The following is a 25,475-nucleotide window of genomic DNA, read 5'->3' as shown; positions in this document are numbered from 1 at the left end:
GAGCATCAGTGTTTAGATTTAATTGATTATCACACAAAAGGAAGGTCTGATTTAATAGAGACCCCTTTCAAAACAGGGCAGCACTTATTTTAGATGGCTCTTCCCAGGTAATTGAAGGGAAAAGACACAAAGGTTATTCAGTAGTTGAAGGGGAAGCTGTCGCAGAAATCAAGTCAGGAAGATTGCCTAATAATTGGTCTGCCCAAATTTGTGAATTGTTTGCATTAAATCAGGCTTTGAAACACTTGCAGAACCAGGAACGGGCTATTTATACTGACTCCAAGTACGCCTTTGGGGTAGCTCACACCTGCGGAAAAATTTGGACTAGAAAATATTGATTCAGATAATGGGACTCATTTCACTGCGCATGTCATTATGAAATTAACCCAAACACTAGACATAACTGGGAATACCATACTCCCTGACACCCACCTTCATCAGGAAGAGTGGAGAAAATGAACCAAACTTTGAAGAGCCGCTTGACCAAATTAGTCTTAGACACACGGTTGCCATGGACTAAATGCCTTCCCATTGCCTTAAGAATCCAAACTGCCCCCTCAGAAAGATGGTTTAGCTCCTTATGAGATGCTATATGGGTTGTCCTATTTACAACCCACTGCTGACATTCATACTTGGTCTACCACTTTCTCTTCCCTCAGAACTAAAGGTCTTTTAGCACAGGCACTACCCCTAGAGTTTCCAGCATACCAGCATCAGCCTGGGGATAACGTCCTCATCAAAAGTGGCAAAGAAGGAAAACTCAAACCTGCTTGGGAAGTACCCTACCTAGTGCTTCTAACCACCGAGGCTGCAGCAGCATAAAGAGGATGGGCTTATCATATCCGAGTCAAGAAGGCATCACCACCTCCAGAGCCACGGACCATTGTTCTGGGGGAGAGTCCTACCAAACTAAAGCTAAGAAAAATTGAACCCTCTTATATCTCCTTTACCCCTTCCATACCCAATGACCACTCGGATTGTCTTCCAGCCGACTGGGCATGGGCTGTATGGTAGCTCTTCCAAGACCCCACAGCCTGGGGTAATGAATTCTGCTGAGCTCTCTCTCTCTCTCTCTGCTATTCCCTGAAGTTAGACACCCTGCAGGTCAGCCCCCGAGGGGCATCCAGCCTCCGTCTCCTGATGCCAATTTTACCTCATGTTTCTCACGGCAGGGGGAAAATTTAGCCTTCCTTGGAGACCTAACAGGATGCAGGGAGCTTCAGCCCTTCCAAGAGCTTACCAACCAGTCTGTCCTTATTCCATCCCTAATAACACAGCCTCTGATGGAACAAATAAAAAGGCCTTAAGGCCTTACTTCTTGCAATTGTTACAGGTGTACTTGTTCTTGTAGGATGCTACATTATACCTTGTATTCATGGATTAGTGCAGAGACTATGGAAACAGCTCTCTCCAAAACCTTTCATTCTCCCCCCTCTTATTCAGATAAGCTCCTAGTTTAAGAAAACCAAGCAGAACAGCAGAGTCAAGACATGCTAAAAAATTTGAAGAGGAAGAATTATAAAAATAAAGAAGGGGAAATTGTTGGATACGGTGAGTTCCTCTTCCAAGGTTCCACTTGTTCAACTCCCTCTTTCTTTGCCCTCTATTTTCAATGCCTAACTTCCTTGCCTCCTTGCCCCTAGTTATGGTAAACAAGCTTCTAGCCATTCCCAATCTGTAACCCACATCCATTCCCAATCTGTAACAACCCACATCTATTCCTTATTTGGCACCCTTGGTTCCCAAACTTCTCTTCCCGCCGCTGCTGTAGCCCCGACCCCTGCTCCATTTGAAGTAGCCACTTGGGATCACCTTAGATTGTGCTGTCCGACTCCAGCCAATGGGAACCAGACACAGTAACGGACTGACTGCGTTAGGGATTTAAAAAAACCCTTCCCTCTTTTGTTCTGTGTGCTGTCAACAGCAACCAGAAGAGCAAGCAGCACCCTCTGCAGAAGTAAATTTGCCTTACTGAGAAATGCTTTATTTGAGTGCTCGTTTTCTTTGCAACTCCAAGCTCTTATTTCCAACAACAGTGATTGAGCCATTGCACTCCAGCCTGGGGAACACGAGTAAGACCTTGTCTCTAAAAAAAAAGGGATAGAGGGGGCGGAGCAAGATGGCCGAATAGGAGCAGCTCCAGTCTCCAACTCCCAGCGCCAGCGACACAGAAGACCGGTGATTTCTGCATTTTCAACTGAGGTACTGGGTTCATCTCACTGGGGAGTGCCGGACGATCAGAGCTGGTCAGCTGCTGCAGCCCGACCAGCGAGAGCTGAAGCAGGGCGAGGCATTGCCTCACCTGGGAAGCGCAAGGGGGAAGGGAGTCCCTTTTCCTAGCCAGGGGAACTGAGACACACAACACCTGGAAAATCGGGTAACTCCCACCCCAATACTGCGCTTTAGGAAACAGGCACACCAGGAGATCATATCCCACACCTGGCCGGGAGGGTCCCACACCCACGGAGCCTCCCTCGTTGCTAGCGCAGCAGTCTGTGATCTACCGGCAAGGCAGCAGCGAGGCTGGGGGAGGGGCGCCCGCCATTGCTGAGGCTTAAGTAGGTAAACAAAGCTGCTGGGAAGCTCGAACTGGGTGGAGCTCACAGCAGCTCAAGGAAACCTGCCTGTCTCTGTAGACTCCACCTCTGGGGACAGGGCACAGTAAACTAAGACACACAGACACCTCTGCACAGACGCAAACGACTCTGTCTGACAGCTTTGAAGAGAGCAGTGGATCTCCCAACACGGAGGTTGAGATCTGAGAAGGGACAGACTCCCTGCTCAAGCGGGTCCCTGACCCCTGAGTAGCCTAACTGGGAGACATCCCCCACTAGGGGCAGTCTGACACCCCACACCTCACAGGGAGGAGTACAACCCTGAGAGGAAGCTTCCAAAGCAAGAATCAGACAGGTACACTCGCTGTTCAGAAATATTCTATCTTCTGCAGCCTCTGCTGCTGATACCCAGGCAAACAGGGTCTGGAGTGGACCTCAAGCAATCTCCAACAGACCTACAGCTGAGGGTCCTGACTGTTAGAAGGAAAACTATCAAACAGGAAGGACACCTACACCAAAACCCCATCAGTACATCACCATCATCAAAGACCAGAGGCAGATAAAACCACAAAGATGGGGAAAAAGCAGGGCAGAAAAGCTGGAAATTCAAAAAATAAGAGCGCATCTCCCCCGGCAAAGGAGCGCAGCTCATCGCCAGCAACGGATCAAAGCTGGACGGAGAATGACTTTGACGAGATGAGAGAAGAAGGCTTCAGTCCATCAAATTTCTCAGAGCTAAAGGAGGAATTACGTACCCAGCGCAAAGAAACGAAAAATCTTGAAAAAAAAGTGGAAGAATTGATGGCTAGAGTAATTAATGCAGAGAAGGTCCTAAACGAAATGAAAGAGATGAAAACCATGACACGAGAAATACGTGACAAATGCACAAGCTTCAGTAACCGACTCGATCAACTGGAAGAAAGAGTATCAGCGATTGAGGATCAAATGAATGAAATGAAGCGAGAAGAGAAACCAAAAGAAAAAAGAAGAAAAAGAAACGAACAAAGCCTGCAAGAAGTATGGGATTATGTAAAAAGACCAAATCTACGTCTGATTGGGGTGCCTGAAAGTGAGGGGGAAAATGGAACCAAGTTGGAAAACACTCTTCAGGATATCATCCAGGAGAACTTCCCCAACCTAGTAGGGCAGGCCAACATTCAAATCCAGGAAATACAGAGAACGCCACAAAGATACTCCTCGAGAAGAGCAACTCCAAGACACATAATTGCCAGATTCACCAAAGTTGAAATGAAGGAAAAAATCTTAAGGGCAGCCAGAGAGAAAGGTCGGGTTACCCACAAAGGGAAGCCCATCAGACTAACAGCAGATCTCTCAGCAGAAACTCTCCAAGCCAGAAGAGAGTGGGGGCCAATATTCAACATTCTTAAAGAAAAGAATTTTAAACCCAGAATTTCATATCCAGCCAAACTAAGTTTCATAAGTGAAGGAGAAATAAAATCCTTTACAGATAAGCAAATGCTTAGAGATTTTGTCACCACTAGGCCTGCCTTACAAGAGATCCTGAAGGAAGCACTAAACATGGAAAGGAACAACCGGTACCAGCCATTGCAAAAACATGCCAAAATGTAAAGACCATCGAGGCTAGGAAGAAACTGCATCAACTAATGAGCAAAATAACCAGTGAATATCATAATGGCAGGATCAAGTTCACACATAACAATCTTAACCTTAAATGTAAATGGACTAAATGCTCCAATTAAAAGACACAGACTGGCAAACTGGATAAAGAGTCAAGACCCATCAGTCTGCTGTATTCAGGAGACCCATCTCACACGCAGAGACATACATAGGCTCAAAATAAAGGGATGGAGGAAGATTTACCAAGCAAATGGAGAACAAAAAAAAGCAGGGGTTGCAATACTAGTCTCTGATAAAACAGACTTTAAACCATCAAAGATCAAAAGAGACAAAGAAGGCCATTACATAATGGTAAAGGGATCAATTCAACAGGAAGAGCTAACTATCCTAAATATATATGCACCCAATACAGGAGCACCCAGATTCATAAAGCAAGTCCTTAGAGACTTACAAAGAGACTTAGACTCCCATACAATAATAATGGGAGACTTCAACACTCCACTGTCAACATTAGACAGATCAACGAGACAGAAAGTTAACAAGGATATCCAGGAATTGAACTCATCTCTGCAGCAAGCAGACCTAATAGACATCTATAGAACTCTCCACCCCAAATCAACAGAATATACATTCTTCTCAGCACCACATCATACTTACTCCAAAATTGACCACGTAATTGGAAGTAAAGCACTCCTCAGCAAATGTACAAGAACAGAAATTATAACAAACTGTCTCTCAGACCACAGTGCAATCAAACTAGAACTCAGGACTAAGAAACTCAATCAAAACCGCTCAACTACATGGAAACTGAACAACCTGCTCCTGAATGACTACTGGGTACATAACGAAATGAAGGCAGAAATAAAGATGTTCTTTGAAACCAATGAGAACAAAGATACAACATACCAGAATCTCTGGGACACATTTAAAGCAGTGTGTAGAGGGAAATTTATAGCACTAAATGCCCACAAGAGAAAGCAGGAAAGATGTAAAATTGACACTCTAACATCGCAATTAAAAGAACTAGAGAAGCAAGAGCAAACATATTCGAAAGCTAGCAGAAGGCAAGAAATAACTAAGATCAGAGCAGAACTGAAGGAGATAGAAACACAAAAAACCCTCCAAAAAATCAATGAATCCAGGAGTTGGTTTTTTGAAAAGATCAACAAAATTGACAGACCACTAGCCAGACTAATAAAGAAGAAAAGAGAGAAGAATCAAATCGACGCAATTAAAAATGATCAAGGGGATATCACCACCGACCCCACAGAAATACAAACTACCATCAGAGAATACTATAAACACCTCTACGCAAATAAACTGGAAAATCTAGAAGAAATGGATAATTTCCTGGACACTTACACTCTTCCAAGACTAAACCAGGAAGAAGTTGAATCCCTGAATAGACCAATAGCAGGCTCTGAAATTGAGGCAATAATTAATAGCCTACCAACCAAAAAAAGTCCAGGACCAGATGGATTCACAGCTGAATTCTACCAGAGGTACAAAGAGGAGTTGGTACCATTCCTTCTGAAACTATTCCAATCAATAGAAAAAGAGGGAATCCTCCCTAACTCATTTTATGAGGCCAACATCATCCTGATACCAAAGCCTGGCAGAGACACAACAAAAAAAGAGAATTTTAGACCAATATCCCTGATGAACATCGATGCAAAAATCCTCAATAAAATACTGGCAAACCGGATTCAGCAACACATCAAAAAGCTTATCCACCATGATCAAGTGGGCTTCATCCCTGGGATGCAAGGCTGGTTCAACATTCGCAAATCAATAAACATAATCCAGCATATAAACAGAACCAAAGACAAGAACCACATGATTATCTCAATTGATGCAGAAAAGGCTTTTGACAAAATTCAACAGCCCTTCATGCTAAAAACGCTCAATAAATTCGGTATTGATGGAACGTACCTCAAAATAATAAGAGCTATTTATGACAAACCCACAGCCAATATCATACTGAATGGGCAAAAACTGGAAAAATTCCCTTTGAAAACTGGCACAAGACAGGGATGCCCTCTCTCACCACTCCTATTCAACATAGTGTTGGAAGTTCTGGCTAGGGCAATCAGGCAAGAGAAAGAAATCAAGGGTATTCAGTTAGGAAAAGAAGAAGTCAAATTGTCCCTCTTTGCAGATGACATGATTGTATATTTAGAAAACCCCATTGTCTCAGCCCAAAATCTCCTTAAGCTGATAAGCAACTTCAGCAAAGTCTCAGGATACAAAATTAATGTGCAAAAATCACAAGCATTCTTATACACCAGTAACAGACAAACAGAGAGCCAAATCAGGAATGAACTTCCATTCACAATTGCTTCAAAGAGAATCAAATACCTAGGAATCCAACTTACAAGGGATGTAAAGGACCTCTTCAAGGAGAACTACAAACCACTGCTCAGTGAAATCAAAGAGGACACAAACAAATGGAAGAACATACCATGCTCATGGATAGGAAGAATCAATATTGTGAAAATGGCCATACTGCCCAAGGTAATTTATAGATTCAATGCCATCCCCATCAAGCTACCAATGAGTTTCTTCACAGAATTGGAAAAAACTGCTTTAAAGTTCATATGGAACCAAAAAAGAGCCCGCATCTCCAAGACAATCCTAAGTCAAAAGAACAAAGCTGGAGGCATCACGCTACCTGACTTCAAACTATACTACAAGGCTACAGTAACCAAAACAGCATGGTACTGGTACCAAAACAGAGATATAGACCAATGGAACAGAACAGAGTCCTCAGAAATAATACCACACATCTACAGCCATTTGATCTTTGACAAACCTGAGAGAAACAAGAAATGGGGAAAGGATTCCCTATTTAATAAATGGTGCTGGGAAAATTGGCTAGCCATAAGTAGAAAGCTGAAACTGGATCCTTTCCTTACTCCTTATACGAAAATTAATTCAAGATGGATTAGAGACTTAAATGTTAGACCTAATACCATAAAAATCCTAGAGGAAAACCTAGGTAGTACCATTCAGGACATAGGCATGGGCAAAGACTTCATGTCTAAAACACCAAAAGCAACGGCAGCAAAAGCCAAAATTGACAAATGGGATCTCATTAAATTAAAGAGCTTCTGCACAGCAAAAGAAACTACCATCAGAGTGAACAGGCAACCTACAGAATGGGAGAAAATTTTTGCAATCTACTCATCTGACAAAGGGCTAATATCCAGAACCTACAAAGAACTCAAACAAATTTACAAGAAAAAAACAAACAACCCCATCAAAAAGTGGGCAAAGGATATGAACAGACATTTCTCAAAAGAAGACATTCATACAGCCAACAGACACATGAAAAAATGCTCATCATCACTGGCCATCAGAGAAATGCAAATCAAAACCACAATGAGATACCATCTCACACCAGTTAGAATGGCAATCATTAAAAAGTCAGGAAACAACAGGTGCTGGAGAGGATGTGGAGAAATAGGAACACTTTTACACTGTTGGTGGGATTGTAAACTAGTTCAACCATTATGGAAAACAGTATGGCGATTCCTCAAGGATCTAGAACTAGATGTACCATATGACCCAGCCATCCCATTACTGGGTATATACCCAAAGGATTATAAATTATGCTGCTATAAAGACACATGCACACGTATGTTTATTGCAGCACTATTCACAATAGCAAAGACTTGGAATCAACCCAAATGTCCATCAGTGACAGATTGGATTAAGAAAATGTGGCACATATACACCATGGAATACTATGCAGCCATAAAAAAGGATGAGTTTGAGTCCTTTGTAGGGACTTGGATGCAGCTGGAATCCATCATTCTTAGCAAACTATCACAAGAACAGAAAACCAAACACCGCATGTTCTCACTCATAGGTGGGAACTGAACAATGAGATCACTCGGACTCAGGAAGGGGAACATCACACACCGGGGCCTATCATGGGGAGGGGGGAGGGGGGAGGGATTGCATTGGGAGTTATACCTGATGTAAATGACGAGTTGATGGGTGCAGCACAGCAACATGGCACAAGTATACATATGTAACAAACCTGCACGTTATGCACATGTACCCTACAACTTAAAGTATAATAATAATAAATAAATTTAAAAAAAAAAAAAAAAAAAAAAAACAAAGCAAAAAAAAATAAAAAAAAAAAAAAAAAAAAAAAAAAAAAAAAAGGGATAGAAAAAAACGGAAAAGAAAGAAGAAGAAAGACATAGAGTGAAAAGTTGATAAGGTGCTAGAAGAAAGCCATTGCCAATGTGGCTATGTGTGCTACTTAATGAGGCATAATTTTTTATTCAGTTGTATGTATTAACACAGTGCATATGAATAAATTTGATTTTAAAATTAAAATTACTTTAAAAATTTAATCTGATTACAATAATGTATGAATATATAACTTCAAGAAGTAGTCAAGCTGTTTCTAAAGTTCATCACAAGCATAATTAACATGCAAAAATTGTCAGAAAAGTCCTGTAAAAAACATTAGACTATTACTGAATTGAAAATATATTTTAATATATTATAAAGTAATCAAAATTAAAATTATTTACCATTTACTAACATTTGTAACGGCCAGAGAAGAGTACTTGTTCAGCTGACCATGTTGGGACAACCAGTTAACCAGTAACAACAACAACCAAAATGAAGTTAATGCTTACATTAAGATTTAGAAGAAAATAAACTCCAAATAGGCATTAGACTTGTTAATAAAAAGACAACCTTTTCAAAAAAATCAGAAAAAAAAAATTCTGGGGCTCAAAAATCTTTAAAAATATAATACAAAATCTATCATTGAAAAAAGGTTTATTTATAAATTTGACTATTTCTAAACAATCCTTGATTGTAGTCATTATTATAAAGAAAAACAAAAGATACATAAAACTTAAAACAATATGGAATTATATTGCACAGCACAGACACAGATTTATACTGGAATTATAAAGGGTTCCAAACATCTATCTATCTATCTATATATATATGTATAAACAAAACCAATAACTCAATAGTGAAATAGGTAACATTTCCCAGACAATAAAACACAAACAGCTCTAAAAAATAGAAAAAGATGTTCTGTTCTGTCTCATTTATGAAAATGTAAATGGCACTCAGAAATAAATATTCAGTTATATGTTTGCAAACTATCAAAATGTTTTAGGGCACAATGTGTTTTTCAGTACAAAATGGCAAACACATTCTCACATATTGTTACTGAGATGTAAATTTGTATAATGTTTTGGAAGAATTACCTAATGGATAGACAGATTATATATCTACACACACTAAGTAATTTAAATTATATGAATTATTTATATATATGTACATATATAACACTTAAATATACTTACATATAATATAAATATATGTAAATATATATTTATGTACACTTATTTAGGTATATACGAATGATATATACTTATAAGTATATATCTTTTAAATATACTCACATATGTTAAATATACTTATCTATTAACCTTTTATAGATAATACTTATCTATTAACTTATGTATATCATATATAAAACATGTATAACTTCTACATATACTTCAATAAGCATATATACATATATACTTCAGTAAGTATATATATACACTTCAATAAGTATACATATACCCTTCTATATATTGTATATTATATACGCTTATATGTAACATATGTGCTTATATAAGTATACAGCTATACATATACATATGTATACATATATGTATAAACTTAGTAAAAAGAGAAAGTTTAAGCACATGTACCAAAGGCATGTAAGAAAATTCATGGCAGCATTATTCAATATAGTCAGAAACTGAAAATTACTGGAGTAGAATGGATTAATGAATGATGATATGTTAATATAAAACAGAGTATTAAACCTTACTGTAAAAACTAGAGAGATGAAAAGTAATACCACTATTCAACATTACTACATGTATCTGAATTATTAAAAATAATAAAAGAAATACACAAAAATTGTGTGGATGATAAATTTGGCTATTATGACTTCCAGTGTCTTCCTATAGAGTGCAAATTTCATACTGTTTGGAAGTAGTGTGGTATTTTCTATTAAATTTGGAAATTTACTAGTGCTGTAACCCAGCAGTTCCTGGGTATATAATCAATTAGAGCTCTTGCACAGAACAACCAGTAGATTTCTACAGCAATCTGGGTTACAACATAAGATGTGATAGAATCCAAATAGGTACCCATCAACCCTGAAATGGCTAAATGCATTGCAATAAGAAGATAACATGAAATGTTTTTATTATAATAAAAATGAAAGAGAGACACAAATGTGTACCACTAATGTAAAACTCACCAGAGGCCAAAGTCAGTAGAATAAGCAGTTTAAAATTAATGTATGATGTTTACAGATTTATTTGGAACTTAAAAATAAATGAAAATATGAACAATATTACTACTAGATATGCTGGTAATTACATACAGATGGAAAGAGGACTTTTTGTTTGGAAATGAGAATGCAAAGGTCTTCTGAGTGTGCTGACTTTGTTCTGTATCTTGAACTGGCAAGTGGTTACACAGGTGTTCAATTTATAATACCTTGTTTCCTTGTGGTTATCTTGGCTATGGCTTTGTGTGTGTATGTGTTTTACATTTCACCATAACAACATTTTTAAAAGTAAGATGCAGTGTAGCAATTAATAAAAATAATATATGGTCATATATGTACGTCTCTGTGGAATGACAGACAATGAACTGAAAACTCCTTTTATACTAGAGAGAGGACAGAGTACATATTTGAAGAATGGGGGTTGGAAATAAAATCATCCCACATTATAAATATTTTTCTAATTTTATGCTAATGCTATTGCCATATATTAATTACTTATAACTATGCAAAAATTAACTAAAACATACACATAAGAAAAAGGCATATCTCAGTTATGCTAAAAATCTGAAATCTGGACTTGCAGTCCAAGCATATATATTTTTCAAAATGTCCTTGAATATTCCTGAGATAAGAATTCGGCAGGACTTGTTTCACAAGATACAAGTAACATAGACTGCACTGATAAAACAGGATGTGGTAAATAAGCTGGCCACAAACTACTAAAACCAACATGGCAATAAAAGCAACCTCTGGTTGTCCTCACTATTCATTAAAATTAGAATACATTAGCATACCAAAGGAAACTCTCACCAGCCCCATGACAGTTCAAAAAGGCCATGACAATGTCCAGAAGTTACCCTATAACATCTGAAAAGGTGAAGACCCCTCAGTTCTGGAGCTCCCCACACCATCCCAGAATACTCATGAATAATTCACTCCCTGATTAGCATATAATAAAAAATAATAACCACAACTATGTGGTAAGCTCATGCTGCTACTCTGCCTGTGGAGTAGCCACCTTTTTATTCCTTTACTTTTCAATAAACTTGATTTCACTTTGCTGGCTTGCTCTTGAATTCTTTCCTCCATGAAGGCAAGAAACCATGTGGTCTCCCGAGCTGAGCTCCAATTTTGGGGTTTGCCCTGTGATATTCTGACTAGAACATTTGCAAGTCCAAAATGATCTATTTCTTCATATATATAATATATAAAATAGATATATTATCTGTATTTATTACTTTGTCACCCCCATGATGTTTCTTACGTTGATCTGTGCACAGAGTTACATGGTCGCCTGTGGTATGTGAAGACCCTTTCTGCCCGTGTTGCTGAGAGTCCGGGTTTATTCGTCACACTGAATGGGTCCTGATTCCTCCTGAAGCCACTGCAGCAAGGCAGTGGGATGTGTCTTTTCATGAGAGGGGATCAGAAACCCTTTCCCAGAGGAGAATGGGAATCCTGGACGAGCCTCAAAATTGTTGGAAAGAAGAGCTCGGATGTGCAAAGAAAATGAGCACTCAAATAAAGGATTTCTCAGCAAGGGAAATTTACTTTTGCAGAAGGGTACTGCTCGCTTTTCTGGTCGCTGTGAGAGCTACAGAACAAAGAAGGGAAGGGGTTTTTATCCCTAACACAGTCAGTTCCTGCTACTGTGTCCAGTCCCCATTGGCTGGAGTCAGACAGCACAATCTAAGCTGATCCCAATTGGCTACTTCATATGGAGCAGGGGTGGGAGCTACAGCAGCAGGAGGAGCGGTTTTGCAACTAAGGGTGCCAAATAAGGAACAGATGTGGGTTGTTACAGACTGGGAATGGAAGTGGATTACAGATTGGGAATGGCTGGAAGGTTTTTTTTTACCATAACCAGGGTCAAGGTGGCAAGGAAGTTAGGCTTTGAAAATAGAGGACAAAGGATGAGGGAGGTGAACAAACAGAATCTTTGAAGAGGAACTCACTGTATCCAACATGGTTCATTGCAGCTTCAACCTCCCAAGCCCAGCTGATCCCCCAATCTCTGCCTCCTGAGTAGTTGGGACTATGGGCATGTGCCACAATGCATGGTTATTCTTTTTTTTTTTTTTTTTGTAGAAACCGTTTTATATGGCTTGGCTTTCTGTCCCCACCCAAATCTCATCTCAAATTGTAATCCCCAGGTGTTGAAGGAGAGATCTAATGGGAAGTGATTGGATCATAGAGCAGTTTCCCCCATGTTGCTCTCGTGACAGTGAGTTCCCATGAGGTCTCATGGTGTTATAATGGTCTCTTTCCCCTGTACTCTCTCTCTCCTGCTGCTTTGTAAAGAAGGTGCTTGCTTTCCCTTCTCTTTCTGTCAGCATAAGGAACTGTGAGTCAATTAAATCTTCTTCCTTTACAAATTACCCAGTCTCAGGAAAGTTCTTTATAGCAGTGTGAGAAAAGACTAACATACCATGTCTTGACAGGTTGCCCAGGCTGGTCTCAGACTCATGGACTCAAGTGATCCACACATCTTTGCCTCCCAAATTGCTGGGATAACACATGTGATTCATGGTGCTCAGCCTAAATCTTTGTTTCATGTACGTAAATATATGTGTGTCTTAACTCTGATTATCTCTTTTCAGATCAATTATTAGAAAAGCTCTTGCTTATGTTTTTCCCTTCTCAGCAACCTAGCAGTCACCATATGTATTTCTCAATGTCAGAAACCCTGATGATTATAGTTGTTAGCCAAATGGGATACATGCCCATTTATCAGTTAATTACTTAGATCAGAATGATGTGATTCATTAACTATTTTATTGAGTTTGTACTATTTGCTAGATGCAAGCACTGGTGAAATAAACTATGAATAAATGTTGTGGTAAAAATAGACAATAAAGTGGATTAACAAATACTGTGGTTTGGAGAGATAAATGTGCCTTGTGGAAAATTAATGCAGTTAAGAAAGTTATGGAATGAGGGTTTGAGGAGCGATTGCTTCTTTAAGTAGTTAGCCTAAGAATATCTCTTCAAGAAAGTGGCAATAAAACAAAAATCTTAGGAAATGGAATGTGTGAGATATGACTGTGAAAATCAATAATTCAGGGAGCTAGAACACCCTTTGCTAACCTTATGTGAGGAATAATTATGCTGAATGGGCCCACTTTTATGTGCTTTGAGTGAGTGGACTTCTCAGTCAGAGAATAATGGTCACTTTGGCCCAAGACCTATTATAAAAGGTCTGACATGCATGTTATAATGTATTGTAAAAACCCACACACTTGTGAACACTGATTTTTGACAAAGGTGCCAAAAACACAATGGAAAAAGAACAGTTTCTTCAACAAATGGTGTTGGGAAAATTATATATCCACGTGCAGAAGTATATAATTGGATCCTTATTTCATACCATATATAAAAATCAACTCAACATGGATTTAAAATTTGAGTGTAATACCTGAAACTGTAAAACCTCTAGAAGAAAACACAGGGGAGCTGCTCCACAGCATCGGTTTGGACAATGATTTCTTGGATATGACGCCCAAAGCACAGGTGACAAAGCAAAAAAAAGAAAAAAAGGAATTGTTTCAAACTAAAAAGCTTCACATAGCAAAAGACAATACAGTAAAGAGACATCCCACAGGTTGGGAGAAAATATTTGCAAACTACACTTTTTTAGGGGTTTATTATCCAAAATACATAAGAAACTCAAACAACTCAAAAGCAAGTAAACAAATAACCCAATCAAAAAATAGGCAAAGTACTTAAATAGACACTTCTCAAAAGAAGACATACAAATGACCATCAGATATATGAGAAAATGCTCATCATCACTGATGATCGGGAAAACATAAAACCACAATGAGATATTGTCTCACAATTATAATAATGGGTATTATCAAAAACATACAATATAACAAGTGTTGATGAAGGGGTGGAGTAAAAAAGACCCTTGTGCACTCTTGGTTGTGATGTAAGCTAAACCATATGGCAATTCCTCAGAAAATTGTAAACAGTAGTACCATACAATCTCTATAACCAAAGGAATCGAAATCAGTACTTTGAAGAGATATCTGCATTCCTATATTCATTGCAGTGTTATTTACATTAGTTAAGAAATAATGGAACAAAATTAAGGCAGAAATATATACATTCTTTGAAGTCAATGAGAACAAAGACACAACATACCAGAATCTCTGGGATACAGCTAAAGCGGTGTTTAGAGGGAAATTTATAGCACCAAGTGACCACATCAGAAACTGAGAAACATCTAAAATTCACACACTAACATCACAATTAAAAGAACTAGAGAAGCAAGTGCAAACAAATTCAAAAGCTAGCAGAAGACAGGAGATAACTAAGATCAGAGCAGAACTGAAGGAGATAGAGACATGAAAAACCCTTCAAAAATCAGTAAATACAGCAGCTGTTTTTTTTTTTTTTTTGAGATTAACAAAATAGAGCACCAGCCAGATTAATAAAGAAGAAAAGAAAGAAGAATCAAATAGACACAATAAAAAATGATAAAGGGGATATGAACACTGATCCCACAGAAATACAGATTACCATCAGAGAATAAACACTTCTATGCAAATAAACTAGAAAACCTAGAAGAAATGGATAAGTTCCTGGACACATACACACTCCCAAGACTAAACCAGGACGAAGTTGAATTTCTGAATATACCAATAACAAGTCCTGATTGAGGCAGTAATTAATAGCCTACCAACCAAATAATAATAATAATAAAGCCCAGGACCAAACTGATTCAAAGCCGAATTCTACAAGAGGTACAAAGAGGATCTGGTACCATTCCTTCTGAAACTATTGCAATCCATAGAAAAACAAGGACTCATTCCTAACTCATTTTATGGGGTCAGCATCATCATGATATCAAAACCTGGCAAAGACACAACAACAAAAATTTTCAGGCCAATATCCCTGATAAACCTCGATGTGAAAATTCACAATAAAACACTGGCAAACCCAATCCAGCAGCACATCAAAAAGCGTATCCAACACGATCAAGTCAGCTTCATCCTGAGATGCAAGACTGGTTCAACACACACCAATCATTAATTATATACTATCATGTAAACAGAACCAATGACAAAAACCACATAATTATCTCAATAGATGCAGAAAAGGCCGTTGATAAAATTCAACACCCCTTCATGCTAAAAACACTCAATAAGCTAGGTATTGATGGAACATTTCTCAAAATAATAAGAGCTATTTATGACAGATCCATGGCCAATATGATACTGAATGGGCAAATGCTGGAAGCATTCCCTTTGAAACAGGCGCAAGACAAGGATGCCCTCTCTCACGACTCCTATTCAACATAGTATTGAAGGTTCTAGTCAGTGCAATTAGGCAGGAGAAAGGAAAAAGGAAGTCAAATTGTCTCTGTTTGCAAATGACATGATTGGATATTTAGAAAACCCCATCATCTCACCCCAAAATTCATTAAGGTGATAAGCAACTTCAGCAAAGTCTCAGGATACAAAGTCAGTGTGCAAAAATAGCAAGCATTCTTATACATCAATAATAGACAAAGAGAGAGCCAAATCATGAGTGAACTGCCATTCGCAATTGCTACAAAGAGAATAAAACACCTAGGAATACAACTTACAAGGAATATGAAGGACCTCTTCAAGGAGAACTACAAACCACTGCTCAAGGAATAAGAGAGAACACAAACAAATGGAAAAACATTCCATGCTCATAGATTGGAAGAATCAATATCATGAAAATGGCCATACTGCTCAAAGTAATGTATAGATTCAATGTTATTCCCATTAAGCTACCATTGACTTTCTTCATAGAATTAGAAAAAACTACTTTAAATTTCATATGGAACCAAAAAGAGCCCATATAGCCAAGACAATCCTAATCAAAAAGAACAAAGCTGGAGGTATTGTACTACCTGACTTCAAACTATACAACAAGGCTACAGTAACCAAAACAGCATGGTACTGGTACCAGAACAGATATATAGACCAATGGAACAGAACGGAGGCCTCAGAAATAACACCACACATCTACAACCATCTGATCTTTGACAAACCAGACAAAACAAGCAATGGGTAAAGGATTCTCTATTTAATAAATGGTGTTGGGAAAACAGTCTAGCCATATGCAGAAAACTGAAACTGGACCCCTTCCCTACTCTTTACACAAAAATTAACCCAAGATGAATTAACGAGTGAAATATAAGACCCAAAACCATAAAAACCCTAGAAGAAAACCTAGGCAATACCATTCAGGACATAGGCATTGGCAAGGCTTCGTGACTAAAACACCAAAAGCAATGGCAACAAAAGCCAAAATTGACAAATGGGATCTAACTAAACTAAAGAGCTTCTGCACAGCAAAAGAAATTGACCTCAGAGTGAACAGACAACTTACAGAATGGGAGAAAAGTTTTGCAATCTATCCACCTGACAAAGGGCTAATATCCAGAATCTACAATGAACTTAAACAAATTTACAAGAAAAAAACAAAAAAACAAAAAACGAGTCCTTCAAAAAGTGAGTGAAGGATATGTGCAGACACTTCTCAAAATAAGACATTTATGCAGTCAACAAACATATTAAAAAAAGCTCATCATCACTGGTCACTAGAGAAATGCAAATCAAAACGACAAAGAGCTACCATCTCACACCAGTTAGAATGACAATCATTAAGAAGTCAGGAAACAACAGATACTGGAGACGATGTGGAGAAATAGGAACACTTTTTCATTGTTGGTGGGAGTTTAAATTAATTCAGCCACTGGAAGACAGTGTGGTGATTCCTCATGGATTTAGAACCAGAAATACCATTTGATCCAGAAATCCCATTCCTGGATATCTACCCAAAGGATTATAAATGATTCTATTATAAAGACAGATGCACACATATGCTTATTGCAGCACAATTTACAATAGGAAAGACTCGGAACCAACCCAAATGCCCATCAGTGATAGATTGTGTTGGGGAAAAGCTGAGGGTGGGGAAAAAGCTGAGGCAGGGCTTGCCTGTCTGACATAATGTAAAAGAGTCTTGGAACATGTCTGGGGTCCAGGGTCTAAAACCCCTCATGGTCTTTGGAACACCAAACTCAGTGCCAAAGGGTGGTGTGCATAAGGCTGTCCTGCTGCACCACAATCTAAGCCCAGGGCATAAAACCCCTTGTGGCTTGGATGGAATCCAGGGCTCAGGGCATAAAACACCTCGTGGCCTCTGGAATGTGTCTAAACCTGCTGGCTCCTTGCTTCTAGCATTTCCAGGTTCAAAGATCAATTGTATCTGAAATGAGAAGAACATGTTTCCCATTGTCTCTAATAGCAGGACACGTTCCATATGCTTCAAAGAAAATGCTAAACCATCACAGCTGTAGATCATGCGCTTAACACACCACTTCCTTTCAACCCCTACATCCTTACCACCTGCTTCTTTGTTTGATCACCCATAAATAGTGCGGGCTTCCAGAGCTCGGGTTTTCACAGCCTTCATACGAACGTTGGCCCTGTGGTCCTACTTTATGCACTCTTAACTTATCTTGTCTCATTCCTTTGACTCTGCTGGACTTTATAGCCCCCATGGCCTGGTGTTGGGTCTGATCGCCCCAAGAGACTGGATAAAGAAAATGTGGCACATATACATCATGGAATACTATGCAACCATTAAAAAGAATGAGTTAATGTCTTTTGCAGGGACATGGATGACGCTGAAAGACATTATCCTCAGCAAACTAACACTGGAACAGAAAACCAAACACTGCACGTTCTCACTCATAAGTGGGAGTTGAACAATGGGAACACATGGACCCAGGGAGGGGAACATCATACACCAGCATCTGCCAGGGATTGGGGGCAAGGGGAGGGAAAGCATTAGGAGAAGTACCTAATACATGCGGGGCTTAAAACCTAGACAATGCATTAATGGGAGTGGCAAACCACCATGGCACAAGTGTACATATGTAACAAACCTGCAGGTTCTGCACATGTATCCCAGAACTTACACACACACACACGGGGAATTTGGACAAAACAAATTTATAAAGGAACCTAGGTATCCATCTTCAGATGAATGGATAAAGAAAATGTAGTATGTATTCACAATGGAATGCTATTCAGCCCTCAAGAATGGGGGAAATATTTTCATTTTTGACAACATGGATCAACCTGAACAACATAACACTAAGTCAGTAAGCTAGGCTCAAAAAAGACAAACACTAAGTGATCTCACTTATATGTGGAATCTAGAAAAGTTGAACTCATAGAAGTAGAGAGTAGAATGATGGTTACCAGAGGTATGGGGATAAGAATGGGTGGGAAAAGAGATGTTGATCAAAGAATAGAAAGTTTTAGTTAGATAGGAGGAATAAGTATTACTGATCTATTGCACACAATGGAGCCAATAATAAATAACAGTGTGTTATATATTTCAAAATTGCTTAAAATTGATTTTACAAGTTTTCACCACACAAGAAAATAAATACATCAAGTGTTGGGTTTGTTAATTAGCCTGATTTAATCATTTTACATTATCAACATATCTAAAACATCATATTGTAGTCCATAAATACATACAATATTATTTGTTAATTCAAAATAAAATTAACAAAATTTCTTGCAATAGTTTTTGGTCTGGGAGAAGTAGCAGTATATAATTTTTCAACATCATTTTTCTCTCTTGGGCTAGGATTTTTTAGTTGAAAGAAATCAAAACTTCAATGCCATTGGACACTTCATGAAGATGTGTCAAGATAAGATCCCATTCCTGTTTCCCTCTGTGATGATGTCACTGATCTGTTCTTGTAATTGGAAGAGGAATCAAGAAAGAACAGTAACAGAAAAGTGTAGTATTTGGCCTCTTGACAGGAAGAGTTTCTTTTATTTATTCACTTTAAAATGTTATTCATACATATTTGTGGAGTACAATGTGGTGTTTTGATGCTCGTATACACTATGTAATGATCAAACCAGGATGATTAGCATATCATCACCTTAAACATTTATCATTTCTTTGTGATGAGGACATTCAAAAACCTCTCTTCTAGCTATTTTGAAATATGCGATACATTAGCATTTATTCTAGTTATCCTCCTATGTCATAGAAAAATATGTCAAGAGAACAATGAGAGATGTAAATAATAATGGTTCTTTAGAGCCACCTAAGGTTTAATATCTCTCCAAGAATCAAACTAAACCTTGAAATAAAACAAATGACTCCTTTAAAAGCTCAGAGTGTCTCTTTGGAAGTATTGACTGTTATATGGCCCATTTTGCCACATGTTCAGATATTTTCCCAGAGTTCACACCAACTGAATGGTCAAGTAGCTGTGGGTGTTAGTATTTGAGAAAATATTTCCCTGCAAGGCTTCTGCTACATTTAGAATAAAGTCCAGATTCTTTGCCTTCACCTGGCCCTGAGAAGGCTCTGATCTATGTCTCCTACTCCTCTCTGCTCACTGCCTCCTGCTGTGCTCCTGTCTGTCATTGGAGGGCTTTGTGGGTTTTATCCATCAGGTTGACAGGGCCAGCCCCTTCGTCATGTCAGAGGGGCCTGATGACTCTGTGTGATAACTCATTTACTACTTTTCTCCCGGAATTCATCACTGCCCACTATCTGACCAGATAGTGTGTACTAATGTTTTTATGGCTCACACCAGCATGTGGGCTCCACAGGGTAAAAGATTATACCTGCTTGTCCATCATTTCACCTGATGTAACAAGAACCATATCACATAGGAAGGGTTTGATACATCCCTTAAGTTAATTAATAATTAATTTAATTATTTAATTAAATCAATTAAAATCAAGTTAGTTTTAATTAATACATACCTTAAAATAATATGGTATGTATTGAACCCTTCCTATATGATATGGTTCTTGTTAATTAAGGTGAATCAACTTCAGCAGCCTTCTAATTGCTTTTGCTTGGAGAAAATTTTCCAAATGCCTTTTCTTACAAAAATTCTGGAGGCTATTTTTTTTAGCTTGGTGTTTTCCTTTCACAATTGTGGTTTGTTGTTTTTGTTCAAAGATTGATCAATGTGTTTAATTTCTGCAGAATATACTAGGTCATATTATATTTTCTAGTAAATAAGGATTTACTGCATCGATGATTGCTTAATATCAAAGTAATGGTAGAATCTCCAAAAAAAAAATCAAAACCAAGCCACAAAAATTAATTTTAGTGCTCATATTCAGAGCAGAAAAAAATTACAGTTTTTTTTTTAAATTCAAGGAGAAAACCTGATACTAGTGGAAAAAATGAGTTGGATGCATCACAGACTGAGGAATCTGCCTCCCAGAATGAGCAACAACCCATTTGAAGCAGTAAAAGGAAATTCTAAGTAATGATCTGTTAACTACTATCTGCTAATATTTTCCCTGGATCTGTAATGTGGCATGAACACTAGTTCCTTAAACTTGCATTGCATATGAATAAACATAAATAAATTACCACAAATAAATGTCCCCTGTATTGCATGTCATAGCACTTCATTCTGTGGGGACATCCAGGCCAAAATGATGAGGATCTTGTTCAGAGACTGGGTGACATGAATCAAAGCCTGATTCAAAGAAAACTGGCTTCTAAGTTGTGTCCTTCCCTTCCTGGCTCTCTGACCTAAGACATTTTTCTTGTTTGTTTGTTTTGCCTCACCAAGCCTCAAAGTGCTCACTCAACATGGAATAAATATCAGAATCATAGTGTTGTAGTGAAGGTTAAGTTATATATGTGGGAAATGCATTTACAATTACTAAATATTGGTTAGCCTTATAATTCTAATTATTATAATTTTTAAAATATTCTATGAGCTTCAATTTAAAATAAGACACAGACACAGATGTGAATAAGTGTTAATAAAATGTGATCATAAGTACAACAGGAGTAGAAGTGTGGGGGAAAGAGATCTCAACTGTGCATAAGAGAAGATGGGATGTAAATTTTGAGTTATGTTTACTGATTATGTGGGATTCAGATTGATAGTCATGAGCTATATAAAGGAGAACTTTCCAGAAGTGAGAAATGGTCTGTAATAAGGTTCAGATGGGCAGGGAAATAGAGGGCTATAGAGAAAAGCGGGAGGTCTAGAGTGACTGTGGTACTGAGTGTGAGTGATAGAAACAGGTAAAGGGAGACATAATGCACGCTTTAAAAGCATGGGGATATGAGTTTAAGGTTCCAAAATTTAGATAATCCAACAGGAATCATAGATTACAGAATGATAAGATCAAATGTATGTTTAGGGAAATAACTCGAATGGCAAAGAGTACACTATATTCTCAGGAAGAACTGGACTGAAGACATGAAAACACTTAAGGTAGTAAGAAACTAGAAAAGGATACTGGGAGCTTGAATTTGGGCAATAAATGAAAGGGGTATATTAATATAAGTTTCAATTTTTTTTCCACAAAAATCAGAACCCCTCTATAACTCCAACTATTGATAGACTTGAAGTCACTTAAGTGAATTAGTAACACAACCGTAGTAAAACTTTTGTTAAACACAACGTTCCATTTAGTAACATACAGTAATATAGGATTTCATCCTGTGCAAAGTCATATATATATTTTACACATCAAAGCTGAAGCCTGAGGTCCCAGTATCCATTTTATATGTTGCATGTTGTCTGTACCCTGTCACTGTCTCCATGCCTTTATGTAAATAATTTCTTTAAGTACAACTTTGATAAAGTTATTTATATAGTGATTTTTTAAATTTATATGTATATATAAATGTGGGGTTTTCTTATATTCATAATCAGGTTATTTAATCTCAGTGTTTTTATTGAAATCAGCAAAATCGTAAGTCAGATAAGCTCTCCCTGAATAGTTTTATTAAAGGATGTTAGGATAAACTGGACTCCAAATGTTAATTGCAATAAATATGCATATGCTAAAAATGAGCCAACAGATAAACACATAAACACTACCTTAGCATGAGTGTTTTACTTGTTAATTTTCAGTTCATCAGCAATATTGTATATACCAAAAATATGTTTGCATACACCATACATGCACACACATACGCATATATAACTTCTGAAAACTACTGATTGGGGATGCTCTAAGGCTGTGCTGTCCAACACTGTAGACACTGACTAGGCACTTGAGATATGCTTTGTCCAAGCTGCACTGCACTCTAGCATAAAACAAACACAAGACTTTGAAGACTTAGAATGCAAACAGAGTAAAAGGCAACATTAACAAATTTGTGTTATTACCTGAAGAAATTCTATGTCAATATATGAGTATAAATATTATCACAGTAATAGTAATATAGGTACAAACATACAGTATAACACATTGCATATAATTTATTGAAATAGTATGCTATGTAATTAACATCAATATTGTTAATATTAATTATAACATTGTTTTGAATTAAATATATTATTTAAATTTATTTGACTGCTTAAATGTACCTACTAGAAAATTTTAAATTATGTTGTATTTCTATTAGACTACTCTGCTCTAGCATGTTCAAATCAACTTGGAAAGAGGAAATACAAAGGGAGTAGGGATGGCCATGATTATTCTTTCAGGAAAGAGAATACCCCAAACACTCTTCTCACAGCCCCCAGGACTTCCTTATTCCTCAGGCTGTAGATAATGGGATTGAGCATGGGGGTAAGGATGGTGTAGAAAACTGCCAGGATCTTGTCTTCAGCTGGTGAGCGGAAATTCCTGGGCCGAAGATAGGTGTAGACAAAAGGTGCATAGTAAAAGACCACAACAGTTAAATGTGTTGATATGGTGGTGAAGGCCTTTATTCTTCCCTCCTTTGAACGCATATGATAGACAGCAAATAGGACTCGGCCATAGGAAGCAGTGATGCCAATGAAAGGAAAAAGGAGATAGAGGCTTGTACTTACAAAAACCATATATTCATAGACCCAAGTATCTGTACAGGCAAGAAGCAGCATGGCTGGGACATCGCAGAAGAAATGGTCAATAGCTCTAGACCTGCAGTAAGGAATATGAAGGGCATAGACTGTGTGTGCCAAGGAGTTCATGGACCCCAGGGTCCAAGAGCCTACGATCGTCTTCACACACATCATTTTACTCATGTGGAGGGGGTAATGCAGAGGATGGCAGATGGCCACATAACGGTCATAGGCCATGGAGGTCAGCAGTAAGCCTTCAGAACACGCCATAGTCAGGAAGAAGAAGCTTTGCACACCGCATCCCAGGAAGGAGATGCCTTTCTGGCCGGACAGGAAGTCGTGCGCCATCTTGGGGACGGTGGTGGAGATGTACATCAGGTCCATGAGGGAGAGCTGGCTCAGAAGAAAGTACATCGGTGTGTGGAGACGAGGATCCACGTGGATGAGGTGAATCATGGCCGAGTTACCCACCAAGGCCAGAAAGAATATGAGGATGATAAGGCACAAGAGGAACATGCCAGTTTGATTTGGGGGAAGCAGACCCAACAAAATGAAATCATTTGAAGTGTGATTCCATTTCTCCATGAAAACGTTCTGCTGTAATGGTTGAAAGAGAAATAGAAACAAAAGCAAAGCAGAAAACATGAAATAAAACACAACAGAAAAACAAAAAGGAACTGAGTTTATCAATGTTTGTTTAGAATGAGTTGTTTCTCCACTAACACTGCAGGGTTTTTTTAAAATCAGTTTTTATATCTGAATGGAATGTTACCTTTCCAGTTGTTTCTGGTAAGCATCTCAGCATGTCATACATATATATGTTGTCTTTCAGTGCAAAGTCTACCTCTGCGGGCAGCAAAGATAGGGATGATAATTAAAGCATTCCTTTCTAGATAACTCCTGGCCAGCCAAATCACTCATGAGTTATCAACAAGTCACAGGAACTGATGAAGGCAGGAATACCTACATTCCCCAATGTTTTATTTTATTTTTTTTTTTTTTTTTATTATTTTTTTTTTTTTTAAATTTATTTATTATTATTATACTTTAAGTTGTAGGGTACATGTGCATAACGTGCAGGTTTGTTACATATGTATACTTGTGCCATGTTGCTGTGCTGCACCCATCAACTCGTCATTTACATCAGGTATAACTCCCAATGCAATCCCTCCCCCCTCCCCCCTCCCCATGATAGGCCCCGGTGTGTGATGTTCCCCTTCCTGATGTTTTAATCTAATAGGGCATAATTACAATAGAAACTGGCATGTAGGACTCAGAAACTTTCTATATGCTTAAATTATAAGTACTGAATTACCTAGCCCTCTTCTTTAAGTTCTGGTCTTTCCTCCTCAGCTGACACTACTCCAGCCAGATAAACCTTGTTCCTCTCCTTGATACTCTGCCTTTCATGTTCCTGACAGGCACTTCTGTGCCTTTCTTGAAAATGTGCACAGCCTCCAAATCACTCCTTGAACTGTAAGGGTTTTGTATGTCCGATGAGATCCACCTTACTTGTAAAATATTATTTAAATATTCTCTCTTCCCTAATGATGTTTTCATGTTTTGAAGACCTACAGAACTCAAAATCAAATGCACTGATATTCACAAACAATATTATTTTCTTCATGTAAGTAAATTACACATAATAAAGGCCACAGATTCCATAATAGGTTTTTTAAAAAAAATCGTATTTGCCACGGTTGCAAGCAATAACTAGTCTCATAATGGAAATGTAACAGAGAAATAAATATTACAAAATGTAAATATGTGTGTGTGTCTGTGTGTGTATGTTAATATCTACCTATTATCTATCTATACTATATATAGGAGTCTTTGAGGTGCCATAAATTATTTCAACTATTTTTCACATTATTTATTATACCCCTTCTACCACACAAAGTCTGTGAATTTAGGCATTAGTATCTTCATTTTTTCAAATATTTAAAGTAGTATTTAGAGATGTAAGCAATAACCTTCTCATATAATGTTAGTGTTGAAATCATATTTTGATCCTGTGTAGCTGCTTCAAATTTCTAGTCATTTAAATACCCCAAATTTAGTAATTATTTGGCAAATGGCTTCCTATGTGTATAATACCTCATTCAACTTAAATTGTGTAATTATTTTTCTTCTGTAAAAG

General features: G+C 37.9%; 2 protein-coding genes across 4 annotated transcripts in view; one reads left to right on the top strand and one right to left on the bottom strand.

Moving 5' to 3' along the window:
• Window positions 1-25,475, top strand: part of LOC102130647 (olfactory receptor 2T33) — a 277,856-nt gene that overhangs the window by 223,892 nt on the left and 28,489 nt on the right. The window contains exon 3 of one of the 3 annotated variants that reach the window (XR_010577864.1): window positions 660-2,082. The exons of the other annotated variants lie outside the window; for them this stretch is intronic. The gene's annotated coding sequence lies outside the window, so the exon portion shown is untranslated. Of the gene's footprint in view, window positions 1-659; window positions 2,083-25,475 lie in introns of those variants that run through there. 3 annotated transcript variants of the gene reach the window in all.
• On the bottom strand, window positions 22,139-23,988 carry LOC102130241 (olfactory receptor 2L13-like). The gene has a single exon (XM_045390518.2). It carries the CDS (start codon window positions 23,978-23,980, stop codon window positions 22,982-22,984), a length of 999 nt encoding a protein of 332 aa, XP_045246453.2. The 5' UTR covers window positions 23,981-23,988; the 3' UTR covers window positions 22,139-22,981.

Source organism: Macaca fascicularis, chromosome 1 (assembly GCF_037993035.2).
Source record: "Macaca fascicularis isolate 582-1 chromosome 1, T2T-MFA8v1.1".
Taxonomy (NCBI): domain Eukaryota; kingdom Metazoa; phylum Chordata; class Mammalia; order Primates; family Cercopithecidae; genus Macaca; species Macaca fascicularis.
This window is presented reverse-complemented; position numbering and strand designations above follow the sequence as displayed.